The 27,163-nt window shown below is 45.9% G+C and overlaps 1 protein-coding gene across 1 annotated transcript; it reads right to left on the bottom strand.

Moving 5' to 3' along the window:
* Positions 1-471: 471 nt before the first annotated feature.
* Positions 472-26,768, bottom strand: ADA (adenosine deaminase). Its single transcript, XM_069951727.1, has 11 exons — positions 26,665-26,768; positions 24,070-24,131; positions 23,192-23,314; positions 20,656-20,799; positions 18,441-18,556; positions 12,162-12,286; positions 8,266-8,337; positions 7,729-7,830; positions 5,610-5,677; positions 2,674-2,803; positions 472-2,125 (listed from the first exon to the last, which is right to left on the bottom strand). Exons 1-11 carry the CDS (start codon positions 26,698-26,700, stop codon positions 2,021-2,023), a joined length of 1,083 nt encoding a protein of 360 aa, XP_069807828.1. The 5' UTR covers positions 26,701-26,768; the 3' UTR covers positions 472-2,020.
* Between the last annotated feature and the right edge of the window lie 395 nt (positions 26,769-27,163).

Below are 27,163 nucleotides of genomic sequence, written 5' to 3'. Positions count from 1 at the left end.
TGCTCTCTGCTGCCACCTCTGTCCAAAACAGGAGCTGTCCAGAGCAGCAGCAAATCTCTATAGAAAACCTCTCCTGCTCTGGACAGTTGTTATCTCGGACAGAGGCGGCAGCAGAGAGCACTATGTCAGACAGAAAAGAACCCACCACTTCCTGCAGGACATACAGCAGCTGATAAGTGTGGGAAGACTTGTATTTCTAAATAGAAGTTAATTACAAATCTATATAACTTTATAAAACTAGTTGACTTGAAAGAAAAAGATTTTCGCTGGACACCCCCTTTAAACGCATGCTTTTCCCCCTTTGTGCCAAGATCCCCACCAATCAGTAGCATGGATAACCCACCTAACACTTTAGTATAAACACAAATACAGTGGGAACCTATATATTAATAAAGTATATGGTGCAATTTGTTAAATACAGTATAATGCAAGTCAATGGGAAACTGCTGTATGGCCTATATACAAAGCCTCTTTTAAGTGTCGGTGGATGAATAATACATTTTTATTCTTGTCATATAAGACATAGAAATTAATTGTAATCACAAACACAGTGTGAACCAAGCCTTACTGCTTCTGCATCCCTGATGTAAAATGTCAGTACTTACTAATGGAAACTAACATGATGTAGTTCCAAAGCACAACACAACTTGATCGTGTGGCCTCATCCGGGCAAAAATGGGACATTACAAATTCATTACACTGAACATCAAAAAATTACTCTAGTCATATGCATTATGGACTGTTGTGCAGATAATGCAAACTTTAAAGGAAAAGTCGGGCGTTTTTTTAAATTTGTCACCCGACTGGAGGGAAACATAATAAACCATCACTACTCACCTTTCCCCGTGCCCTTGCCGCTTCTGGCCCCCGGATCTCCTTCAGCTGGAACAGTTGATGGACTCTCCCCTCAGCCAGTCAGTGACTGGGGCGGGACACCGCTGCAGACACTGATTGGCTGATGGTGCAGTCCATCAGGCAGGTAGGGTATTTTCCCGATGTCGTGACAACATCGGAACGTGGGGGGAAAATGCCTATTGGCGGGGGTCTTAGAACCTGTGACGCAGTGCTTCGGGGGCACAGGGAGACATAAATAGTGATTAGATTATTATGTTCCCTCCTGCCGGCTGACTAATTGTAAAAATATCGGACTTCTCCTTTAAAGGGAATCTTCAGCATCAAAGAAACAGCACCTCTCTTGTCCTCAGTTTGGATCTGGTATAGCAGCTCAGCCCACGGAAGTGAATGGAGACAAGCTGTAATGCAGCATACAACCTAAGGACAGGTGTGCTGCTGTTTTTAGAAGAAAGCGAGTGTTTTTCTAATCCTGGATAGAGATAATCGACCGGGGACCGCCTGGAATTCCGGGATTCAGCCTATTACCTAGGCTGAATCCCGGAATACCAGGCGGTCCCCGGGGACGCTCCTCCTTCTGCACAGACCGTTTGAGAATGTTTGAGTTCAATCGAACCTACGATTTTCCGTTGTTCGATCATCTCTAATCCTGGATAAACCACTTTAAGGCCTTATTCACACGTCCCGTAATTTACGGATCCGTATTTCCGCATCCGAGTTAATTAGGGGTTGGGCAAACTGGTGCTATTTTTTTTTAACCTACTCAACTTTATTAACTTGTATAAAGCAGTCAGTAGTAAAAACGAATTTACGGAAATACGGATGTACTACGGATGTCCTATCCGTAATTTTTAGCGGGTTGTTTCAGGACTAGAAAATATTACTGAACGTGTGAATAAGGCCTAAGGCTAGGAACAAAAATACAGGTCACCCAAATATTATGCTGGAAGTGAGTGTAGACACGTAGCGGCACTAACGTTGCAGCATACTGACAGATGCTAGAAGTCCATTTAGGATTGATTTTTGGTTTCACCACCTAGGAGGTCGCACTGTGGCCTCATTCACTTTTATGAGCTACAGTTCAGGCAAGTATAATGCAGACCTGTGCAGCCATACAGCCTTGGCCTGAGGAGAGAGACAACTTCCAGTGTGCTGCAGTACATCCTGCTCAGAGGCCTTCAGTCCCTTCCATGTCGTAGGCTTTGTATAATTTACAGAGCAGCTCTCTCTTCTCCTTCTCCGGTAGGAAGCTGGACATTGCTGCGTTAATGTTCTGAAATAAGAGGAGCGTTACAATGGTGTCCTGTGAGTAAATGACAACAATCCCCAAACATAGAGTTTGCTTAATTCATCATTTTTTTCGCTATAAAATAGTCAGAAAACCTACTCCAGCTCTGAGCTGGCGTAGTTTTCCTGGCACGCACACTGGTGCGCACAGGATTTGTGTAGAGGGAGAGCGCCTCTGCATTAATCTCCGTACTGTCGGAGCTGCGGGGACATTTTTAAGTCTGGCGCAGAAAACACCGGACTTAATAAATGTCCCCCCAGTAGCGGATTATAATAGGACCGTTTCGGGCGGTAACCTGGGGCCCTGAGCTCCTGGGGGGCCCATGGCCACCCAAAAAGACTTTTTTTTACCGCAATTTTGCACAGATCAGAGCATTATCACATTATATATTCTATACTATGAACACTACACTAGTGCTGCCATAGTTACAGTGGGGTGGGGTGGGGGGGCCAGGCATAGTGAACAGCCCGGGGCCTATGGTAAAGTTAATCCACCCCTGTGTCCAGCTATGACTTTTTCACAGCCACACTTACCACTCTCTTAAATTCATCTTCGGTGAATCCCATGTATTTAGCTGCAATTTTATAATCTGTATCCAAAGTGGATGATAGGATCAGTGGGCCGTCAGTATTCAGGGAGTAATTTGCTTTGTCTTTCATAAATCTGGGGAAAAAGAGAAAGTCTGCCATTATTTTGGAGTCTCATATGTCCCGCCAGAAATTTACCCATAATCCTCTATAACACAAGTTTTACAACAAATATCATTGATCAAAAATTACTAACATTAAATTAACCCCCTCCCGCCGCTGCACTGTAGTCTGAGTCTGCAGCGATGTTAATTTACGATTGAGGATAACACAGGCGCAGAAGCTGAGCCTGTGTCATCCGCGGCGGGTCCTGGCTATCAGTGATAGCCAGGGACCCAGCCACAACTAACCACCGGAGCGTTAACCCTATAGATACTGCGGTCAGCACGACTAAAGCATCTATAGGGCTCCTGACAGAGAATTCTCCCTCTACAGAGGGAGAATTCTCTGTCTGGTGTCCATCGGGGCTCTGCGAAGGGATCGCAGAGCCCCGATGGTAGCCATGGAAACCGGAAGCCTTAGGCTTCCGGTTTCCTGGCTACAGAGGCCAGTGGAGGGAGGGAGGGAAGGCAGGGCACGCGGCCAGAGGACAGAGGAGAGGGGGCAGACATCAGATTATGAGATCACTATGATCCCACAAGCTGATGTCCGAAAACGACCAGGGCATTGATGTATCAATGACCCCAGGTCGTGAAAGGGTTAACGTTACACTGCAAAACACAATATCACTGTGGTATGTAATTAAAAAAAAAATACTTTATTACACAAACGTTAAAATGGTAAAAAAAAAAAAAAAGTAGTCCAGGAGGGAATTTTAAAATTCTTGATACAGAAGTGTGAGATCACTAACTGTGATGCACTAAGGCAGATAATCTCACATCTTGACAAGCAGAAAAAATAATCCACAAATGTAGCCAGGATTAAATTGCTGAATGGCCTTACTGGTGATATATACACATCTGACACAAGGGTCTCAACGTGTTTCCCCCTACTTCGGGTTCATCAGGAGACCAAAAAAGTGCAATTATAACCTAATAACTAAGGGTCATATCAACAATGAATAAACAACAACCAGCACATAGCTAGACACTAAGGTTCAATTGCACAGTATATCAGGTTGCACGTGTCACCAAAGTACATACTAAAGTCCATGCATACATAAGTACAAACAGTGAGGGGAAAAAGTATTTAGTCAGCCACCAATTCTGCAAGTTCTTCTACTTAAAAAGATGAGAGAGGCCTGTGTAATTGACATCACAGGTAGACCTCAACTATGAGAGACAACATGAGAAAAAAAATCCAGAAAATCACATTGTCTGATTTGCAAAGAATTTATTTGCAAATTAGGGTGGAAAATAAGTATTTAATCAATAACAAAAGTTCATCTCAATACTTTGTCATTGCCTACAAAGGATATGTAACAGAGTTGAGAGTTTTCTGTAAGTCTTCACAAGGTTGGCACACACTGTTGCTGGTATGTTGGCCCATTCCTCCATGCAGATCTCCTCTAGAGCAGTAATGTTTTGGGTCTGTCACTGGGCAGCACAGACTTTCAACTCCCTCCAAAGGTTTTCTATAGGGTTGAGATCTGGAGACTGGCTAGGCCACTCCAGGACCTTGAAATGCTTCTCCCTCATGGTGTCCTAGGGATCATTGTCGTGCTGAAAGACCCAGCCACGTTTCATCTTCAATTCCCTTGCTCATGGAAGGAGGTTTGCACTCAAAATCTCACGAAACATGGCCCCATTCATTCTTTCATGTACACAGATCCGTTGTCCTGGCCCCAAACTATTATGTTGACACCCCCGTGCTTCACAGTAGGTATGGTTTTCTTTGGATGCAACTCTTTCTCCTGCAAACAGGATAAGTTGTGTTGTTTCTACTAAACAGTTCTACCTTGGTTTCATCTGACCATATGACATTCTACCAATACTCTTCTGAATCATCCAAATGCTGTCGATGGGACCAGACATCTACTAACTTAAAGGGGAACTCCAGGTAGAGGTTAAAAAAAAATGAAACTTCTGTAGAAGCATAGCAGATTATTTACCTATCTATCCCAGTTTTTAAACTACCAAAAATTCATTTTGGGGGGTTTTGCTCTGTATTGTGTTTCTGTACTTCCTGGTTGAACAGTTCCCAGATTGCAGTACTGGTTCCAGAATGCAATGCTTTTCCTCAGCTGTTCATCACAGTCCACAGTCCTTGCTGCACCTGCTTCTGGCCGGTCAGAGATGGTGAATCACTCAGGGGATTGGGGGATCCAGCCGCACCTCCTGTGACATCACACCCTGCCCCCTGTCTGCATCATCAGCCTGATCTCAGCAAACACACACAATATTTGTGGAATATTTGTCTCCTAAGGTAGCAGAGCAGTGGGAGCAGGAGACTATGTGAATTGGCACAGAGGCCATTGCTCTTCACTTTCTGGATTTCTATCAGCTACCAATGTGGCAGAACCGCACAGATACAGTAATACATTATATAGACACATCTATATAACTTTTAATGTACATTTAATAGAAAACAAGGGGGACACAACTGGCACAGCAGGAGTCCCTGGTGGTGTATTGTGTTATTGATGGAAGCCTTTCTTACATTGGTACCAGCTCTCTGCAGGTGATTCACCAAGTCCCTAGGTTCCAACACCACTCCTGGCCACTGTGACAAGTGCCTAAGTGACCCATCACCCACCTATCTGCAACACCACCTTGTAGCTACCCCGGCTTCAAGGCACCGCAACAAGATAGTCCAATTGTTTCAGCGCAGTATACAAACAGGGATCAGACACAGGACTGCGGCCATATTGTGGTAAGACCAGTGAAAGAGTTAATTTCAGCTATCTTTAGCGCAGTCACTGTCCATAAGGCTATAGGACTTACTGTATTACAGGATGCTTGGTAAAGTCTGGGTCACAGGCGCCGGTCAGGTAACTAGACCATGGACAAGTCTGTAACATAGAAAAACAAAGTCAATGAACATTCCAGGGTTCTAAATAAGAACAAGAACTGACATGCTATTACTGCACAATGAGCTAATACCTATAAGGTTTTGCCGCAGCTGGGATATAGAAGTGTATAATACTGTACACAATGTAGCTCATACGGAAACTATCAAGATGATCCCATAACCTGAAGAGCACTGCCACAATCTGTGCCCTGTCCCTTGTCGCTGTCACCATCTCCCCTAAGCTGCCGGCATCTTCAAATTCTTCAAATCCTTACTGAAATGTCAGAACCCCCTATGATGCTTCTTTTGCAATGAACTGATCAGGTTCTGCCATTACACTATGGGCTTTGAAGATGCCGGCAGCTTAGGGAGCTTTTGTGACTGCGGCAGGGGGGAGAGGGGAGGGCAGGCACAGATCGCAGCTTTAGGCTATGGGATCATCATGATAAAATTGACTATCATAACTATCCTGCGGAAACCGGGTGGAGTGTAGCTGGGCAAGATGTTACTGCTGAGGCACTTGTCATAGTGGCTAGGAGTGGCATGTGCCACCCCTGGATGTACAGACACATGGCTTTTTAACCCTTTAAGGATGGAGCCAGTTTTCATTTTTTGTGCTTTCATTTTTTTCCTTCTCATGTTTAACTTTTTGATCACTTTTTATTAATTTTTTACTGGATTTGATGTAAACAAAAAAAAATGCGGATTTTTGCACATTGTGTGCACATTTAATAGTTCAGGCGATAACGCATGCGGTGATACCAAATATGTTTATTTTTATTTATTTATTTTTATTTATAAAATGGGAAAAGGGGGGTGATTTAAACTTTTATTAGGAGAGGGGATTTTTTTATTAATAAAAACACTGTTTTTTTTTACATACAGTAATTAGAAGTCCCCCTGGGGGACTTCTATATACACAGCACTGATCTCCCATTGAGATCAATGCTGTGTATATAATAGAACACTGATCCATCAGATTAGTGCTCTATTATTCTGGTCTGCAGCATACCAAATACACTGATTGCCGAGCATTCTGATGCTGAGCCCCAGCCGACTCAGTACAAGGGATCTCCCCTCCGCCATCGCATTGCAGGGGGGAGATCCCCCCACTAGACACCAGAGAGAGGGGCACAGATACTATTTAAATGCAGCTGTCAGCTGTGCAGCTGTAGTTAATTAGCCGAGAGTGTTCCTAGACAGGAACTATCCAGAGCAGGAGAGCTTTTCAATGGGGATTTCCATAGAAAGCCTTTCCTTCTCTTGACAGTTCCTGTCTCGGCCAGAGATGTCAGCAGAGAGAACTCTGTCAGACTGAAAATAAAACATTTCCTGCAGGACATACAGCAGCTAATAAGTATGGGAAGACTTGAGATTTTTTAATAGAAGTAAATTACAAATCTATATAACTTTCTGACACCAGTTGATTTGATGGGAAAAGATTTTTGCTGGACAACCCCTTAAAGGTGCAGTTCACAAAATTTACAGTCTTGAATAAGGTGCAAAATAAGATAAAAACTGAATCCCTTAGTGTGCTGGATACTTGTAATAATTTGAATACACTTGATGAAACTTTATACTGTAGATCACAGATTCTCTCTGGTGAATTATAATATAGACTTTTAGAATCACATCTTCTTGCTGGTAGTATATAGTCGTTAAATACTGCGCAACATAGAGATAATAATATTATTATTAATATTAATAATGATTAAAAAGTGATCAGAATTTTTCTGTTACACCAATATGGTATTAATAAAAACTAGAGACCATGGCACAGAAAATAACACCCAAACCAGCCCTGTAGGTGGAAAAATAAAAGCACTATGGCTCCTAGAAGGCAGGGAGGAACATTGCATTAATTTGACCTGGACATCAAAGGGCTTGGTCTTGAAAGGGTTCAAACTGCAGAGGACATGTGACGTCCTGCAGTACAGGGGGCACACTTCAAGAACAGAAACAAAACTTTACTTAACATCGCTGGAACATCAGGCATAGGCTGCAGTAATGGTAAACATATATATTGTATTACAGTTTGTGATCATTACACACCTCAAAATGCATCTTATTATTCAGCAGCTCCTTGTATAGGTGCGGGTCGTCTATGGTGTGGTAGCCATGTCCAATCCTTTCTGCCATTAACACCTCCACAGCCTGGAATACAATGAATCACAGTGACGCCATAGACGTGATCAGGTCTGATATGTCCCATACATCTCCCCATCCTCCTCTTATACATCACAGTGACGCCATAGACGTGATCAGGTCTGATATGTCCCATACACCTCCCCATCCTCCTCTTATACATCACAGTGACGCCATAGACGTGATCAGGTCTGATATGTCCTATACACCTCCCCATCCTCCTCTTATACATCACAGTGACGCCATAGACGTGATCAGGTCTGATATGTCCTATACACCTCCCCATCCTCCTCTTATACATCACAGTGACGCCATAGACGTGATCAGGTCTGATATGTCCCATACACCTCCCCATCCTCCTCTTATACATCACAGTGACGCCATAGACGTGATCAGGTCTGATATGTCCCACACACCTCCCCATCACAGTGACGCCATTTTTACCTCCTTGACAACACTTGGGGGCCCAGCTTCTCCGGCATGGACTGTCCTGTGAATTCCACTTCTTAAAGCTTCCTGCGGCCAAAAGAGAAGACAATGGAGGAGATTTATCAAACTGGTGTAAGGTAGAATTGTCTTGGGGCCCTATTCCACCGGACGATTATCGTTCGCATAATCGTTAACGATCTCAAACGACCGCTATTGCGAAAGACCTGAAAAGGTTCACTCATTTCCATGAAGCGTTAATCGTTACTTATGATCGTATTTGCGATAGTTTTTTCTTCGCTATTTCTTTGCTATTGCGTTCGTATCTATTACGAATGACCGAACGACGTCTTATTCAATGCGAACAATTTGCGAACGTTTTGCGAACGAGCTACGATAAAAATAGATCCAGGTGTTATAAAGCGATCAACGATTTCTCGTTCGGTCGTTAATCATTAACTGCATTTTAACCGAACGATTATCGTTTAGATTCGAACGATTTAACGATTATCTTAACGATAATCGTCCGGTGGAATAGGGCCCTTACACCAGTTTGATAAATCTCGCCCAAAGAGACATTTACCGACATATCTTCCCATAACCCGACCCAGGAATACATGATAGAGCTATTCGCTGTGGTCTCCAAGTGGCTTATGTCAGGGGGAGCACACTTCAATCACACTTGAGACCCCTCTGCCACATAAGACCACCAGGGTTATAAATGTCACATGATAGAGGGGGGGAGGGGGGGCTGTTACTGATTACAATGGGGGCCAATATAAATCGCTGCAACAAAATTCACTGATAAAGTGGAAATGTTTGTTGTATTATCTACAGAGTACGCTGACGGCCTGACCTAATAACCTCTGAGCCAAGTACAGTCCTCTATGGAGTTCACAGCAGAATGGGGATATATACTTATGTGCTGACATCACAATCACGCACAGTCTCTCTAAAGAGGTTTCCCAGAATTAGAAAAACATGGCTACTTTCTTCCTAAAACAGCGCCACCCCTGTCCTCAGGTTGAGTTCAGTATTACAACTCGGCTCTATTCACTTTAAATGAAACTGAGCTGCAATACTACACACACACAGTTACACACGCACAAACCGAGAATAAGAGTGGTGTTGTTTCATGTTTTTCTAATCCTGGACAACCCAAATAATGGAATCGATGAAGAAAACAAACAAACAATTATATGTCTATGTATGTATCACTGTAATGCATACAATTAGCCACTAGGTGACACTGTTGTCTTAAAAAGTAGTGATTAGAGATGAGTGAACCTCCTAGAGCATGCTCGAGTCGATCCGAACCCGAACTTTCGGCATTTGATTAGCGGGGGCTTCTGAAGTTGGATAAAGCCCTAAGGCTATGTGGAAATCATGGATATAGTCATTGGCTGTATCCATGTTTTCCAGACAACCTTAGAGCTTTATCCAACTTCAGCAGCCCCAGCTAATCAAATACCGAACGTTCGGGTTCAGATGGACTCGAACCCGAACCCGGTTCGCTCATCTCTAGTAGTGATTGTACACACATTCTTGGTGGAGAACTGCAGACAAGGCTGGAATATTGAGTAGCATCAGGCAGGGCAAGGACCTATGATAACATAGGAGCAACACATGCCACAATACTTCATAATGTCAGCAAATTACATAAGTGTCATCAGGAAGGGGGGGGCTAATGACATAAGCCTCATCAGGAGGGGGCAAATGACATAAGCCTCATCAGGAGGGGGGGGCAAATGACATACTGTAAGCGTTATCAGGAGGGGGGCAAATTACATAAGCGTCATCAGGAGGGGGGCTAATGACATAAGCGTCATCAGGAGGGGGCAAATGACAAGCGTCATCAGGAGGGGGCAAATGACAAGCGTCATCAGGAAGGGGGGGCTAATGACAAGCGTCATCAGGAAGGGAGGGCTAATGGCATAAGCCTCATCAGGAGGGGGTAAATGACATAAGTGTCATCAGGAGGAGGGTAAATGACATAAGCGTCATCAGGAGGGGGGGCTAATGACATAAGCGTCATCAGGAGGAGGGCATATGACATAAGCGTCATCAGGAGGAGGGTAAATGACATAAGCATCATCAGGAGGGGGGCAAATGACATAAGCGTCATCAGGAGGGGGCAAATGACATAAGTGTCATCAGGAGAAGGGTAAATGACATAAGCATCATCAGGAGGGGGGCAAATGACATAAGCGTCATCAGGAGGGGGCAAATGACATAAGTGTCATCAGGAGGAGGGTAAATGACATAAGCATCATCAGGAGGGGGGCAAATGACATAAGCGTCATCAGGAGGGGGCAAATGACATAAGCATCATCAGGAGGGGGGCAAATGACATAAGCGTCATCAGGAGGGGGCAAATGACATAAGTGTCATCAGGAGGAGGGTAAATGACATAAGTGTCATCAGGAGGGGGCAAATGACATAAGCGTCATCAGGAGGGGGGGCTAATGACATAAGCCTCATCAGGAGGAGGGCATATGACATAAGCGTCATCAGGAGGAGGGTAAATGACATAAGCATCATCAGGAGGGGGGTAAATGACATAAGCGTCATCAGGAGGAGGGTAAATGACATAAGTGTCATCAGGAGGAGGGTAAATGACATAAGCATCATCAGGAGGGGGGTAAATGACATAAGCGTCATCAGGAGGGGGCAAATGACATAAGTGTCATCAGGAGGAGGGTAAATGACATAAGTGTCATCAGGAGGGGGCAAATGACATAAGCATCATCAGGAGGGGGGCTAATGACATAAGCGTCATCAGGAGGGGGGGGCAAATGGCATAAGCTTCATCAGAAGGGGGGGCAAATGGCATAAGCGTCATCCAGAGGGGGCAAATTACATAAGCGTCATCAGGAGGAGGGGGCAAATTACATAAGCGTTATCAGGAGGGGGGCTAATGACATAAGTGTCATCAGGAGGAGGGGGCAAATTACATAAGCGTTATCAGGAGGGGGCAAATGACATAAGCGTCATCAGGAGGGGGGGGGGGCAAATGACATACTGTAAGCGTTATCAGGAGGGGGGCAAATGACATAAGCATCATCAGGAGGGGGGCTAATGACATAAGCGTCATCAGGAGGGGGGGGCAAATGGCATAAGCTTCATCAGAAGGGGGGGCAAATGGCATAAGCGTCATCCAGAGGGGGCAAATTACATAAGCGTCATCAGGAGGAGGGGGCAAATTACATAAGCGTCATCAGGAGGGGGGCTAATGACATAAGTGTCATCAGGAGGAGGGGGCAAATTACATAAGCGTTATCAGGAGGGGGCAAATGACATAAGCGTCATCAGGAGGGGGGGGGGGGCAAATGACATACTGTAAGCGTTATCAGGAGGGGGGCAAATGACATAAGCGTCATCAGGAGGATGGGGGCAAATGACATAAGCGTCATCAGGAGGATGGGGGCAAATGACATAAGCGTCATCAGGAGGAGGGGGGCAAATGACTTTGGCTGTATGGGGCCCCATAATTCCCGATGGCGGCCCTACTCTGACGTATATGACATTGTAGCTGCGGCAGGTCTGTTGGCAATGACGGACCAGTTGTAACATACCAGTGACTACACCCGGTCTGATTTCTGCACAGAGACATTTTGTTTTTTGCAGGACACTACTGGACGGGATGCAGTCTACTGTGCTGTAAAAGAGAAGTGAAATAAAGCAGGATACTTCCATTAAAGTAAATAGATCGGCTGCAGGTTCACCATGGTCTACAATGGTATATTCCAGCGTTTACTAACAACAGATTGTACGTATACCCTCACAGACCAGGGGGTTGAACCTCCATGTCATGCTCCACTATGGGAGGATTCCATCTGTCACATTGGTTATAATCCGGGTGGAAGCCCTGCAGCTGCTTTACTGCCTCATAACACACCCAGTATAATATTCACCTCATACGCCATCCTGTGCTCCGGAGCCGCCTGAAGGTTAAGAGATTCATCACCAGCCAGATCAATGGCTACTACAGTGTCATTCTGATACTTCTTACAGAGCTCCACCACCTCTAGGGACCAGTCTGTAAGGAGATCACAAGGAAACTATGTATACAGGACAATAAAACATGCAACAACCTCTACTACTGAGACCAAATATAACAGGTATCACATCCAGGGCCGGCCTTAGGGTAGATGGCGCCCTGTGCGAAACTTTCTTTTGGCGCCCCCCCTGTTGATAACCCCAATAGTAACATAGACTATCTATCTATCTATCTCTCTTTGTATCTCTATATCTATCTATCTAGGTATCTACCTATCAATCTACAGTATCTATCTAGCTGTGTGACCTCTATCATACTGAGTACTATACAAGATGCTGGGAAAGCTGGGTGACCTCCATTATACTGCCTACTATACAAGATGCTAGGAAAGCTGTGTGACCTCTATCATACTGAGTACTATACAAGATGCTGGGAAAGCTGGGTGACCTCCATTATACTGCCTACTATACAAGATGCTAGGAAAGCTGTGTGACCTCTATCATACTGAGTACTATACAAGATGCTGGGAAAGCTGGGTGACCTCCATTATACTGCCTACTATACAAGATGCTAGGAAAGCTGTGTGACCTCTATCATACTGAGTACTATACAAGATGCTGGGAAAGCTGGGTGACCTCCATAATACTGCCTACTATACAAGATGCTAAGAAAGCTGTGTGACCTCTATCATACTGACTACAAGATGCTGAAAAGCTGGGTGACCTCCATCATACTGAGTGTAAGATACTAGGGAAGATGGGTGACCTCCATCATACTGAGTATAAGATACAAGGAAAGCTGGGTGACCTCCATCATACTTACTACAAGATGCTAGGAAAGCTGGGTGACCTTCATCATAATGACTACAGGATGCTGGGAAAGCTGGGTGACCATCATACTGACTACAGGGTGCTGGGAAACCTGGTGACCCCCATCTTACTGAGTATAAGATACTAGGAAAGCTGGGTGACATCCATCATACTTAATACAAGATACTGGGAAAGCTGGGTGACCCTCATCATACTGAGTACAGGATACTGGGAAAGCTGGGTGACCTCCATCATACTGACTATAAGATGCTGGGAAAGCTGTGAGACCTCTATCATACTGACTACAAGATACTGGGAAAGCTGGGTGACCTCCATCATACTGAGTATAAGATGGTGGGAAAACTGTGTGACCTCCATCATACTGACTACTAGATACTGGGAAATCTGGGTGACTTCCATCATACTGACTACAAGATGCTGGAAAGCTGTGTGACCTCTATCATACTGACTACAAGATGCTGGAAAGCTGGGTGACCTCCATCATACTGAGTATAATATACTAGGAAAGCTGTGTGACCTCCATCATACTTACTACAAGATGCTAGGAAAAGTGGGTGACCTTCATCATACTGACTATAGGATGCTGGAAAAGCTGGGTGACCTCCATCATACTTACTACAAGATGCTAGGAAAGCTGGGTGACCTCTATCATACTGACTACAAGATACTGGAAAGCTAGTGACCTCCATCATACTGAGTATAAGATAATAGGAAAGCTGGGTGACCTCTATCATACTGAGTATAAGATACTAGGAAAGCTGGGTGACCTCCATCATACTTACTACAAGATACTGGGAAAGCTGGGTAACCTCCATCATACTGAGTATAAGATGGTGGGAAATCTGGGTGACTTCCATCCTACTGACTACAAGATGCTGGAAAGCTGGGTGACCTCCATCATACTGAGTATAATATACTAGGAAAGCTGTGTGACCTCCATCATACTTACTACAAGATGCTAGGAAAACTGGGTGACCTTCATCATACTGACTATAGGATGCTGGAAAAGCTGGGTGACCTCCATCATACTTACTACAAGATGCTAGGAAAGCTGGGTGACCTCCATCATACTGAGTATAAGATGGTGGGAAAGCTGGGTGACCTCCATCATACTGACTACAAGATACTGGGAAAGCTGGGCGGCTTCAGCACATACAGGATAACATAGTGCACAGACTCTCGCCATAACACAGAGAGCCCGTAACCTAGAAACGGTGCTAGATACTAGGAAAGCTGGGTGACCTCCATCATACTTACTACAAGATACTGGGAAAGCTGGGTAACCTCCATCATACTGAGTATAAGATGGTGGGAAATCTGGGTGACTTCCATCATACTAACTACAAGATGCTGGAAAGCTGGGTAACCTCCATCATACTGAGTATAAGATGATGGGAAAGCTGGGTGACCTTCATCATACTGAGTATAAGATACTAGAAAAGCTGGGTGACCTCCATCATACTGAGTATAAGATACTAGGAAAGCTGGGTGACCTCCATCATACTTACTACAAGATACTGGGAAAGCTGGGTAACCTCCATCATACTGAGTATAAGATGGTGGGAAAGCTGGGTGACTTCCATCATACTGACTACAAGATACTGGGAAAGCTGGGTAACCTCCATCATACTGAGTATAAGATACTAGGAAAGCTGGGTGACCTCCATCATACTGACTACAAGATACTGGGAAAGCTGGGTAACCTCCATCATACTGAGTATAAGATGGTGGGAAAGCTGGGTGACCTCCATTATACTGACTACAAGATACTGGGAAAGCTGGGTAACCTCCATCATACTGAGTATAAGATGGTGGGAAAGCTGGGTGACCTCCATCATACTGACTACAAGATACTGGGAAAGCTGGGCGGCTTCAGCACATACAGGATAACATAGTGCACAGACTCTCGCCATAACACAGAGAGCCCGTAACCTAGAAACGGTGCTAGATACTAGGAAAGCTGGGTGACCTCCATCATACTTACTACAAGATACTGGGAAAGCTGGGTAACCTCCATCATACTGAGTATAAGATGGTGGGAAATCTGGGTGACTTCCATCATACTAACTACAAGATGCTGGAAAGCTGGGTAACCTCCATCATACTGAGTATAAGATGATGGGAAAGCTGGGTGACCTTCATCATACTGAGTATAAGATACTAGAAAAGCTGGGTGACCTCCATCATACTGAGTATAAGATACTAGGAAAGCTGGGTGACCTCCATCATACTTACTACAAGATACTGGGAAAGCTGGGTAACCTCCATCATACTGAGTATAAGATGGTGGGAAAGCTGGGTGACTTCCATCATACTGACTACAAGATACTGGGAAAGCTGGGTAACCTCCATCATACTGAGTATAAGATACTAGGAAAGCTGGGTGACCTCCATCATACTGACTACAAGATACTGGGAAAGCTGGGTAACCTCCATCATACTGAGTATAAGATGGTGGGAAAGCTGGGTGACCTCCATTATACTGACTACAAGATACTGGGAAAGCTGGGTAACCTCCATCATACTGAGTATAAGATGGTGGGAAAGCTGGGTGACCTCCATCATACTGACTACAAGATACTGGGAAAGCTGGGCGGCTTCAGCACATACAGGATAACATAGCGCACAGACTCCCGCCATAACACAGAGAGCCCGTAACCTAGAAACGATGCTGCGTGACCTCCATGTCTATCATCAGGCTTTGGAGATTGCAGCTCCTGGTGACCAATCAGTGAGCTCTCAGTATCGCCCCCTCCTGGCTCCTCGGGGAACCGTCCTGGCTACTCGGTACCTCATTTGATTTAAATGGAAAGTCACCGAGGGGTCACGAGTGACTACGGCAAAGACTCCGGAGGTCTGAGGGGAATTAAAGGGATTATTGTATGAAAAGTTCTGGAACTCTCTAATAGTTGCAGTTCTTTCCAGTATCTCTGCTGTCTGTCAGGGAATAGAGTACACGTACTCGTAGCAAACCCTCAGCTGTGAGAAACATCAAAGGATTCATTTAATTTGCTTAAAAATAAAACAGCACCGCTCCAGGTTGTTTGTGGTATTGCAGCTCAGCCCCAGAGAAGAGACTGGAGGGAACTGCAATATCTGGTGTTACCTGTGCACAGGGGTGGCGCTGTGTGCTGGAGGAAAGCAGCCATGTTTCTCTAATGCTGTACAATCCTCCTAATGTCTGAGATCCCCAACCACATCAGTGTCCACATAACACTATGGAGGTCGGTAAGGTGGAGATACAGATGGGGGTCTGGAAGGAGACAGGAGGAGGCACAGAGGATGACATGGTAAGGGGGACCCAGATAATGTCATGGCCATGCGATGCCCTGACCCGTGAGGGCCACTCCGCAGTGCAGGTGTTACTAGCAGGCAGGAACCGGGCAGCTGCAGGGTATAGAGTTGTCACGGTACTGGCACGAGGGTGGCACAGCTGTAGGCCGGTCTGCTGTACTATGCGGGATACTGGGCATGCGATTCTTCGCTGTACCTAGTCGGGGCACCAGATAAGGGACACCAATGCCAGGGTTCAGTAACAGCGGTAGTTACAAGTTTATTGTAACTGAGGTAACTGGTAGCACCAGTCTCTTCCGGATGCAACCGGGTATATAGCAGGTTTAAACAGACAGAGCAAAGGTGGTGCTGCATAGGCTGAGGTGAAGCATGCCGGATGATGGGAGTAGTAGTGATAGAGGAATAGAGAGGCTGGGTGGATTATAATACTTGCGATGAATATCTTGAGTTGATGAGGAGATTGAGAACAGGAACGACACCCAGATGAGAGGATACTCCAGGCACTTGAGCAGGCGGACAGCCAGGAACTGTTACAACAGAGCACCAGGTCCACTCTTCTGAAGGTGAAGGGGGGCTACAGGAACACATCTGTTTTCTCTGAGGTAGAGGACATAACTCACACAGACATCCCATACCCTTTGTGGCAGGGAATAGACTGACTTGCAAGAGGAAGTCACATGGTAACCCCTGGCCAAAGCTCGACGGCCATTGGAGGAACCATGGTTAAGGGGCACGGTCACATGATCACCAGCCTTTGCATACCACTGCACATAGTTATGCACACAAGATATACACATGAACCTGAGAGTAATAGGGATTACACAGTAAACAGTTGCAGTGCATATAGTTTCCAGGACAGGCATGGCTATAGCAATAAAAGTAAACTTAAAGTGAGAAACTGACAGCATGTTCTGGGACACTGCAGCCACACTTCAAGGAGAGTGCACTCTGCAAGGAGAGAGTGCACTCTGCAAGGGGGTGGGGCTTACCGGAACTTACCCGGAACTGTCTTTAGGAGCGCCCCAAAACAACCACTGTGCTCGGAGGGTGAGCGGACAGCTAGGGGAGCGCTCTGGCAGACAGATAGAACGTCTGTCTGCCAGAGCAGTTAGATGTGCAGCTGTCTGCCAGAGCGCCCCCCAGCTGGCCAGGAGTGATGCGCCCTGTGCAACCACACAGGTTGCACACCCCAAAGGCAGGCCCTGATCACATCACAGGGTCATCTATCACTGGGTTATATGGGGAACACAGGGTACGTCCACCCATCTAGTGGAACCATAACTAACAGAAAAAAGATCTATTAGGGTATAGTCACACGGACGGGCTCGCAGCGAGATTCTCGTTGCGAGCCCGGCGGGTCCTGGCAGTTCCCATACACTACATACTTGCTGCGGTCTAAACGACCGCAGCTAGTATGTAATTCTGCCGCCCTTAACCCCTTCTGCTCCCGCCCGGCTCCCCCGCTGTAAGCATACATTACCTGTCCTCGCTGCACGGGTCCGGCGTCCTGCTCTCCCGTCCGGCCAATCAGTGTGTTGCCCAGCTGCAGCCACTGATTGGCCGGGCGGGAGAGCAGGACGCCGGACCCGTGCAGCGAGGAGAGGTAATGTATGCTTACAGCGGGGGAGCCGGGCGGGAGCAGAAGGGGTTAAGGGCGGCAGAATTACATACTCGCTGCGGTCGTTTAGACCGCAGCAAGTATGTAGTGTATGGGAACTGCCAGGACCTGCCGGGCTCGCAGCGAGAATCTCGCTGCGAGCCCGTCCGTGTGAATATACCCTTACTCTGTATTCTTAGATGCCAAGTGCCCTGAGATTTCACCAGTAAACCTTCCCCCCAGTCTGCATTGATTGCCCTAGTGGTGCAGGTATATTTGTGTAGCACATAGTTTGGTTTCGTGCGGCACTAGAGGAGTCATTGGAGACCAGCTGTGACTGACACAGGTAATCCTCTACACAGCATGTACCTAACACACCAGAGACAGGGTTCTGGACATTTGCTGACATCTACAATACAATCTATGCCAGGATAGAAGATAAAACAGAGCAGCAGGAGCTAGAATACATTACGTGGCATGTGTCGCATGCAGCATAGAATAGACCTGGCTTTGATGTTAAAGGCTTTTTCTCCTTCCCGTAATCCTTGGTTAACAAGGTCAACCACATCATCCGGAGTGATGTCCCCCCTGTGGAGACAAAAGTGAGACGATCAGAACAATAGGACATCAGGTTCCCTCACCCAGACAACTAGCACCCTGCTATATACTGGTTTGGTTAAAATCCTTAATTGTGTTTTAAAGTTCCTTAATGGGTCGCCCACTGTTACCTATACATTGTATACATATAGTCAGTGATTCCGCACATTGGGGGAGATTTATCAAAGGTGTAAAATTCAGACTGGTGCAAACTGCCCACAGCAACCAATCACAGCCCCACTTTCCTTTCACCAGCTGTGATTGGTTGCTGTGGCCAGTTTGCACCAGTCATTGTGTCTTTGCTGGAGCCCCATAGACAAAGCCAAGGCTCAGGGGTTTGCACCGTTGCTTTCCTGTGACCTGTTATTCTCAGAGATCCTGCACGGACTGCACAAAGCTACTTCCACACCTTATAATTAAAGATGATCGAACAGCGGAAAATCTTAGGTTCTATCAAACTCGAACCTTCTGCATTTGATTCCCGATGCCTTCCCGGTCCATGGGAAAGGAGGAAACAGCCCGGGTACCGCCTGGAATTCTGGTATACAGCCTATTACCTAAGCTAAATCCTGGAATCCCAGGCGGTACCCAGTATCTCCTCCCCCACAGACCGGGAAGGCATCGGGAATCATATGCAGAAGGTTCGGCAAGGTTCGAGTTCGATAGAACCTAAGATTTTCCGCTGTTCGATCATCTCTACTTATAATATCTTATATAACCTGGTTAATAGAGATAATGAACTGCCTTCCAACTGATTTCAATATAAGGTGAACATATCATGAATCTCAGGGTTTCTAGGAGGATAATCTGAGAAATGTATACTGTCACGCATTAACATAACATTAGCCCAAACACTATAGGAGGGGTGTGGTGTCCCATCACTGGTGTTTTCTTCTGTGAGTCCTTAGGTTAAAGTGGTGGATGAAGTTTGTGTTCTCCACTAGGTGTCGCTACTGTTTTGTTTGTACTTGTGTGCACAGCTGAAGAGCAAAACAGTTAATTTTTTATGTCATGCTGACCACTAGCAGGTGCTCTTTCTCTCTGTCCTATCCTGTCTGTTCTCTCTTACATACACTCGGCCCTGTAGGAGGAGTTAGCGCCATGTGGGAAGAAGTACAGGGAGTTAGTTGTTGGAGGTCCAAGAGGACAGATGCAGGAGACACTAGCTCTGACAGAGACTTTCTTTAGACAAGCAGTTACTACAGCTATGCATTTCTAAACTACCTTAAAGGGGAAGAAGCCACGTAGGATCACCCTAGCCCACGCCAGGAACGTATCTACAAAGTGCAGGGCAATCTCCTGACAGTAAGAGGAATTGACCCCAGTAGGACAAAGCAATTGTTAGTAAAGGTCTACGTATCCTACTGCCCAGCGCAGGACAACCGGGTTACCTTGGAAGTCTGCTACACCCAGATAACTGATGACTGGGGCTCGTGCTACCCACCTAGGTCGGGTTCTACTATACTAGGGGGCAGAAGATGGTCAGACTAAGTCTAAACATGAGTACGAGTATCACATATCTACTCTTCAGTTCCGGCAGAGTACAGGAAGGGCAAGGGCTCCTCTGGCAACTCCTCTCCTCTTTTCTCTACCTCTGCAAAGCACTAGTGCTTCTACCAAAGTTCTTACTTTCTTCAAGCACCTATTCCTGAAAGCACTAAGTGTACTCTATTGTTAGCACCCCAGATTGTCAAGATTTTGCACTGTACAGAGTGTACTGTCTATCTGCAACGCTATACAGTAAACTGTTCTATTTTTGTATAAAACGCATGGGACTCTGTCTCCTCTGTATGCACCTGCACCCATACACACACCACCGTCTACCTTGGGTTATTTTTAACCTCTCTGTGGGTGGCGGTACCGACATCCTGGGTGGGTCAACTACCACTCCAGGTTGTCATGACCAGTACCCAAGGGACCCGCAACAAGTCCAGAGGTTACCGACCATTTGGGGCCATAAACCGGCCACACAAAAACAGGTACCAACATCACACCTGTGCACTATTACAGTGCTGGCGTCACAACAAATAAACATCAACACTACTGGCCAAGTACCACAGGGGTCCACATACATAAAACACATGACTTACTCTTCCTGTCCCCATTGGATTGGGTCCACTCTGGAGTTGGCCAGAAGGTGAGGGCTGTATCTGACCTCCACATACACCACCCCTTCCTTGGCTTTCATTTCCACAAATTCAAAGGCAACCCTCTTAATGGCTTCTCTGTCACCTCTAAAAGAAGAAATAAATCAATGAATTGTCATGTGGAGCGAGGGTAAAAGTTTTTAAAGAGATTATATAGGATATACTAGGCATAGTCCATGGACAGACGTGTCACTCTTTCCCTCTAAACACTGATCGGCCCTATTCCACTGAACGATTACCGGCGGCATTTGGCCGATATCGGCCGTTGCGCCCGATAATCGTCCTGTAGAATAGAAAACAACCTTCAGCCGACATCATTCATGTCGGCTGATCGTTGCAGTCATTTGTCTTTTCAATCCGTGGAGTAGGAGCGGCGGCAGCACACCGCCACCATCCTCTATGGGTTGCCTGGTCGATCTGGCAATAACTTGGACAGCCCCCCCCCCCCCAGCTTCCTGTGGCCCCTCCTGCACTCACCCGCTCGCTGCTGCTAGGGGCGGATTAACTTTACCATGGGCCCCAGGCTGTTCACCAAGCCTGGGCCCCTAACCCCACTGCAACTATGGAGGGCACCATGGTAGTACAGGATAGATAATGTCATGATGCACTGATTTGTGCAAAATTGTGGTAAAAAAGCAGCAATATTTGCAAATCATGGCAAAACTGTAGCCAGGAGACAATACACTACTGAAAGTATAAGTCTGATTGGGTGGCCAAAGGCCCCCCAAGATCTCAGGGCCCGGGCTACCGCCCAAAACGGACCTTTTATAATCTGCTACTGGCTGCCTCCATGCGTAATAGCGGTGGCAGCTAGTGGGGAACGAGGAGCAAACGAGCGCTGACAGCGCTCGTTGCTCCTCACAGTTAGCCTGTGAAATAGGCCTTAACAGAGAGAGTGCCCGACTGCTTTGAAGCTCTGCCTAGGTCACACTGCGCACTGATGAAATGACACTGTCCATCCAGGGCCTCAAATGCTGCCGAACTTCATAATACACCTCAGCTGCTGCAGAACATCGGCAAGTGCTTACTTGGCTCTTTCCAGTGGCTCCATAGGAATGAGTAGAGCCGAGGGTCACATGCCGTACCCGCAACTTTATTCATAACAAAGAACCTGGGGGCCCAATATGGATATCAGTGGGAAGTATGAAGGTTGGACCCTCTGCGATCTCTTACTTGTCCACTATTCTGTGGATAGTGGACAAGTTAATTTTGCCTGGACAACCTCTTTAAAGCGACTCTAGACCCACAATCTGACCCCCCCCAAACCACTTGTACCTTTGGATAGCTGCTTTTAATCCAAGATCTGTCCTGGGGACTGTTTGGCAGGTGATGCAGTTATTGTCCTGAAAAACAACTTTTGAACTTACAGCCCTGTGCCCTGTGGCTTAGAATATTTGTGCCCTAACTTTGCACCACCCCTCCGTCCCTCCTCCCCACCCTCTTCATCATTAGGAATGCCACTGGAACATATTCTCCATGCTGAACATTTGCACAGGTGTCTTAACGATCCAGCCCATGTGTCGGGCTCTCACAGCTGACGAATAGTAGACAATCTGCCTGGAGCATTCCTAATGATGAGGAGGAGGGACAGAGAGGGTGTGCCAGCCTAATGCATACACAATCTACGCCCTGGTCGTTTGGCACAGGGCTTCCAGTTTAAAAGTTGTTTTTTAGGACAATAACTGCATCACCTGCCGAACGGACCACAGGACAGATCTTGGATTAAAAGCAGCTATCTGAAGGTACAAGTGGTTTGAAGGGGGGGGGGGGGGGGGGGGGGTCAGATTGTGGGTACAGAGTCGCTTTAAGTGGCAAGGTACAACTCTGCCACTTACCTCTATAGGCTATTCAGTCAACAGCATAGTGCATCACCGTTTAGGGTACTATTACACGGAACGGTAATCGGCCGAATCGGCACTATCCGGCTAATTATCGTTCCGTGTAATAAAGACAACGATCAGCCGATGATCGCTGTTATCGGCTGATCGTTGATATAGGTTCTGACCTATAATTGTCGGGAGCGGACCACACATCGCTACGTTTAATAGCAGTGCGCGGTCAGCGCTTACGATATGCAAAGTAGAATACATTACCTATCCAGCCTGCAGGGCTCCTCTTCCTCTGTGCTTTATTAACTTTATTAAAGAAATGTTAAAAAAAATAGTCACCAGAATACCCCTTTAGGGGTACAGGATCTGCAGCAGAAAATCCGCTGCGATACGGTGTGTGTGAAGCTACCCTTAATGCATAAGTGACACTAAATAATGCATAAGTGACACTAAATAATAGTAAGGATTGGCGGGAGGGGCTGACACTTTGATCACATGGGACCCCACACTTCCTGATGGCAGCCCTGTGAGGACGTAGGCTCTTCATAGACCATTGGGATCTGGGAACATCTGGTTGTAAATGGTTTCACATGGGGCTCGATTGGAAGACAAACGAGAATTTGTAATGATGGAGTGGGCGGCTGACTCACGCTATAGCAGGCATGTAATGGTTGAATTTGGCCAGAAATTCTGTAAGGCTAAGAGGTTCATTGTATGATACGATCTTAAGGAGTTCTTCCACCGTGTTTGCGGGGATCTTGATCTGACGTCTCCTGGAAGGAGAAAAGTTGTAGATTAGTAGAGATATGTTCTCCCCATTACTGCCACTTCTCTAATAAAGGGGTTATCCAGTGCTACAAAAACATGGCCACTTTCTTTTAGAGACAGCACGACTCTTGTCTCCAGTTTAGGTGTGGTTTGCAGTTTAGCTCCATTCACTTCAATAGAACTGAGCAGCAAAACCCCGCACAAGCTGGAGACAAGAGTGGTGGTGTCTCTGGCAGAGAGTGGCCATGTTTTTTTAGTGCTGGATAACCCCTTTAATTTGACAAAGATGAAGACCCTGCACAGGTTCTTTGCACACAATGCCAAAAAGGATAGAACACCATATAAATTTTGAATTGGGCATATGGACATTGCTATTACTAGAGATGAGCGAGCCATAGGCTGTACCCCAGTTTTCCAGGCGGTCCTCAGGCTGTATCCACCCTCTCCACGGAGCGGGTAGACAGCAGGAACCAGAAGCTGAGAGATCAGGTTCATACAAACCCGAACCTCGGCCGGTTCGCTCATCTCTAGCTATTACCTCTTGAAAAAGGACAATGCAAGAGTTTGTAGGAAAAGGCTCATTGGCGAGAGGAAATTTAACACTCAGTTATTAATAGATTTCCAGGAGGAATAATGAAATGAAATTGTTAATTCTTAAGTAATGCAAGCACAGATATAACAAACAACGAAGAAGTCCTTTATATAGTAAAAAAAACAACAATAATAAAAACAACAGAACGCTGCATTGTTAGAGAATTACTTGGCAAAATGGAGGATTGTCTCTGGTTTGAAGCTTTCATCCAGGTGAACATGAAGCTCAACCTATAGAGAGAAGAAAAATAAACCTGAATATAGGTCAAACTACAGGCTACAGCTCCTTACTATAAATTCTTCTTTAAAGCGACTCTGTACCCACATTCTGCCCCCCCCCCCCCCCCCCCCCCCTTCAAACCACTTGTATCTTCAGATTGCTACTTTTTATCCTGTTCTGTAGTGTTTCTTTAAACCATCTTATGCACAGAAACACCACAGAGCAGGGCAGCCCAGCCTGGAGGAGGGGAGTGTGATTTTAGCTCTATGAGGTACACAGGGAGCTGCTGTCAGTATATACCATGATTGCACTTACTAATACCAACCCCTTTAACAAATGGTTAGACTGGTGGAGAGTTAGGCAACAAACACACACAGGTTATTTTGGGAAAACTGCCACTGCAGTTTTTGTGCCAAAACCAGAAGAGGATCCAACATAAAAAGAAAGTACAAGTCCGCCCTTTATAGTGCCCATCCCGTTTGAATCCACTTCTGGTTTTGGCACAAAAACTGCAGTGGCAGTTTTGCCCAAATAATTTGTGTGTGTTTGCAGCCGCAACCCTGCAAAGCCAATGTCGGTCCAAACTAAACCAGGTGCTATTTTTACAAGAAAGTAGCTGTGCTTTTTCTAAAGTTAAATAACCAATTTAAAGCGACTCTGTAACCACAATCTGTTCCCCCCCAAACTGCTTGTACTGTCGGATAGCTGCTTTTAATCCAAGATCTGTCCTAGGTTCCATTCAGCAGGTAATGCAGTTATTGTGCTAAAAAAACAATGTTTAAACTTTCAGCCCTGTGTCAAATAGGCGTGGCCTAGAATGTTTATGCCCTAGGCTTGCACCGTCTCTCTGTCCCTCCTCCCCGCCCCCTTCACCATTAGGGCAGCATTTCTTCTTCTTTTTTTTTTTTTTTTTATAAGTTGTTTATTTGCTAAATCTTTTAAACAATAAAAAAGACAAAACACAGCATATACTCAGAAGAAACATCTAGGTCAAAGGGCCACATGGCCTAACAAGCAAGTACACAAAGGTATATATTTAGTAATCTATCTAGCAGAAACATGAAACAGCCGAACCACCTACGCGAGTCAGACTGTCCAGTCATACAAACATCCGAACTAAACTGCAACTTATGGGGAACTACAACAGTATAATTGGGGGGAGACAAGACAAAGACAAGACCAAGAAATTACAGGAAACAGGGTGGAGAGATGGGGAAAAAGAAGACAAGTTATTCATAGGGATGAAGTATCTTGACATATTCACGTTCTGTGTGACAAACCATAATAAATGTCCCATAGTGTCCATATTTGCTCGCATTTCTCTATACGGTGTTCTTGTGCTGCCGTCAGAAACTCTAGCTGCCTGACTTTTTGAATGCGATTGACCAGTTTAAACGCTGACTGAATTAAAGATTGTTTCCAATATTTAGCCAGTAGGCATTTGGCTGCAGTCAACATATGGAGGAGTAGTCTGTCTGAAGTTTTCGACAGAGTTTTAGGCGGGACATTCAGAATGTATGTCACCCGATCCAGGGGCACCACTTTACCCAACACAGCCACTAGCAATCCCTGTATTCCCCCCCCAGTAAGGTCGGAGCTTAGGGCAGTCCCAGAAAATGTGCTGGAGGGTCCCAACCCCGGTCAAACACCTCCAGCACACCGATGGGGCATCCGGGTAGAAGCGATGAAGAAGGTCAGGGGTGTGGTACCAAAAGAATAATATTTTATATTGGTTTTCTTTGAAAGAGACGCAAGAAGATGATTTGGCTGCCTGTGACCAAATCAGCTGCCATAGCGGTTGGGGGAGTTTCTTATCCAAGTATGCCTCCCATTTCGCCATATAAGCATGGGAGACGTCCTGGGCAGCATTTTTTCTATTCATCACCTGTCTGAACACTGCACATGTGCCTTAACGATCCAACACATGTGCAGTATTCACACAGGTGATGAATAGGAGAAATCCTGAAGGTGAAGAGGGTGGGGAGGAGGGACAGAGGAGTGTTGCAATCCTAGGGCATAGACATTGTAGGCCACGCCAATTTGACACAGGTTGTTAAAAGTTGTTTTCTTAGGACAATAACTGCATAACCTGCCGAACGCACCCCAGGACAGATCTTGGATTAAAAGCAACTGACTGTACAAGCGATTTGGGTGGGGGGGGGGGGTCAGATTGTTGGTACAGAGTCGCTTCAAAGGGGTTTTCTGGGCAAATAAAGTGATTAACAGAGCAGCAAGAAGTAGAATCTCTGCTGATCCGATTTTCAGGAGTTGCCTCTGTTAACTGTGTAGTGGCGGGGCCTGGTAAGTGCAGTTCCACTGCCATTTAGTTAAAAGCTGAGCTGCAGTTACACGCCACCACTGCTACACAGTAAGTGGAGCCAACTCTGTCTGTCCCACCTCAGTGCATCAGCCCCCATATAGTACAGTCCCCCCTTTTAAGATGAATTTCCTCTTTGATACGACAGCAGCTTTGTATTATGCACATACATCAGGGTCTTCTGCTGCAGTCCTATGTAAGCAGATACAGAGTAACAATGCATTTACCTTGGGTTTATTCATGTAGTAAGCCTTGCCTTCCATGCTGCTAGCAGACTTTTCCCTTTGTGCAGATACAGATAATACTGTCAGGTTTCTCCACCTCTCCCTCCTCTGTGATGGCTCAGCCTAGGCAGAGATAGCGAGCTCGGTGCAGTAACCTTCAGGGATCAATGTCCAGTATTTATAGTATTTATAGCCTTGGGCCTGAGCTTCAGCATTATACAGTGATGGTATTATATGTGTCCCCAGCCTGTCACTGCTCTACTGCAGCATTATACAGTGATGGTATTACATGTGTCCCCAGCCTGTCACTGCTCTACTGCAGCCTTATATAGTGATGGTATTACATGTGTCCCCAGCCTGTCACTGCTCTACTGCAGCGTTATACAGTGATGGTATTACATGTGTCCCCAGCCTGTCAGTCACTGCTCTACTGCAGCCTTATATAGTGATGGTATTACATGTGTCCCCAGCCTGTCACTGCTCTACTGCAGCGTTATACAGT

This window comes from Dendropsophus ebraccatus, chromosome 14, assembly GCF_027789765.1.
Source record: "Dendropsophus ebraccatus isolate aDenEbr1 chromosome 14, aDenEbr1.pat, whole genome shotgun sequence".
In the NCBI taxonomy this organism is placed as follows: domain Eukaryota; kingdom Metazoa; phylum Chordata; class Amphibia; order Anura; family Hylidae; genus Dendropsophus; species Dendropsophus ebraccatus.
Note: the sequence above shows the minus strand (reverse complement) of the source record. Positions and strands in the feature narration are given on the sequence as shown.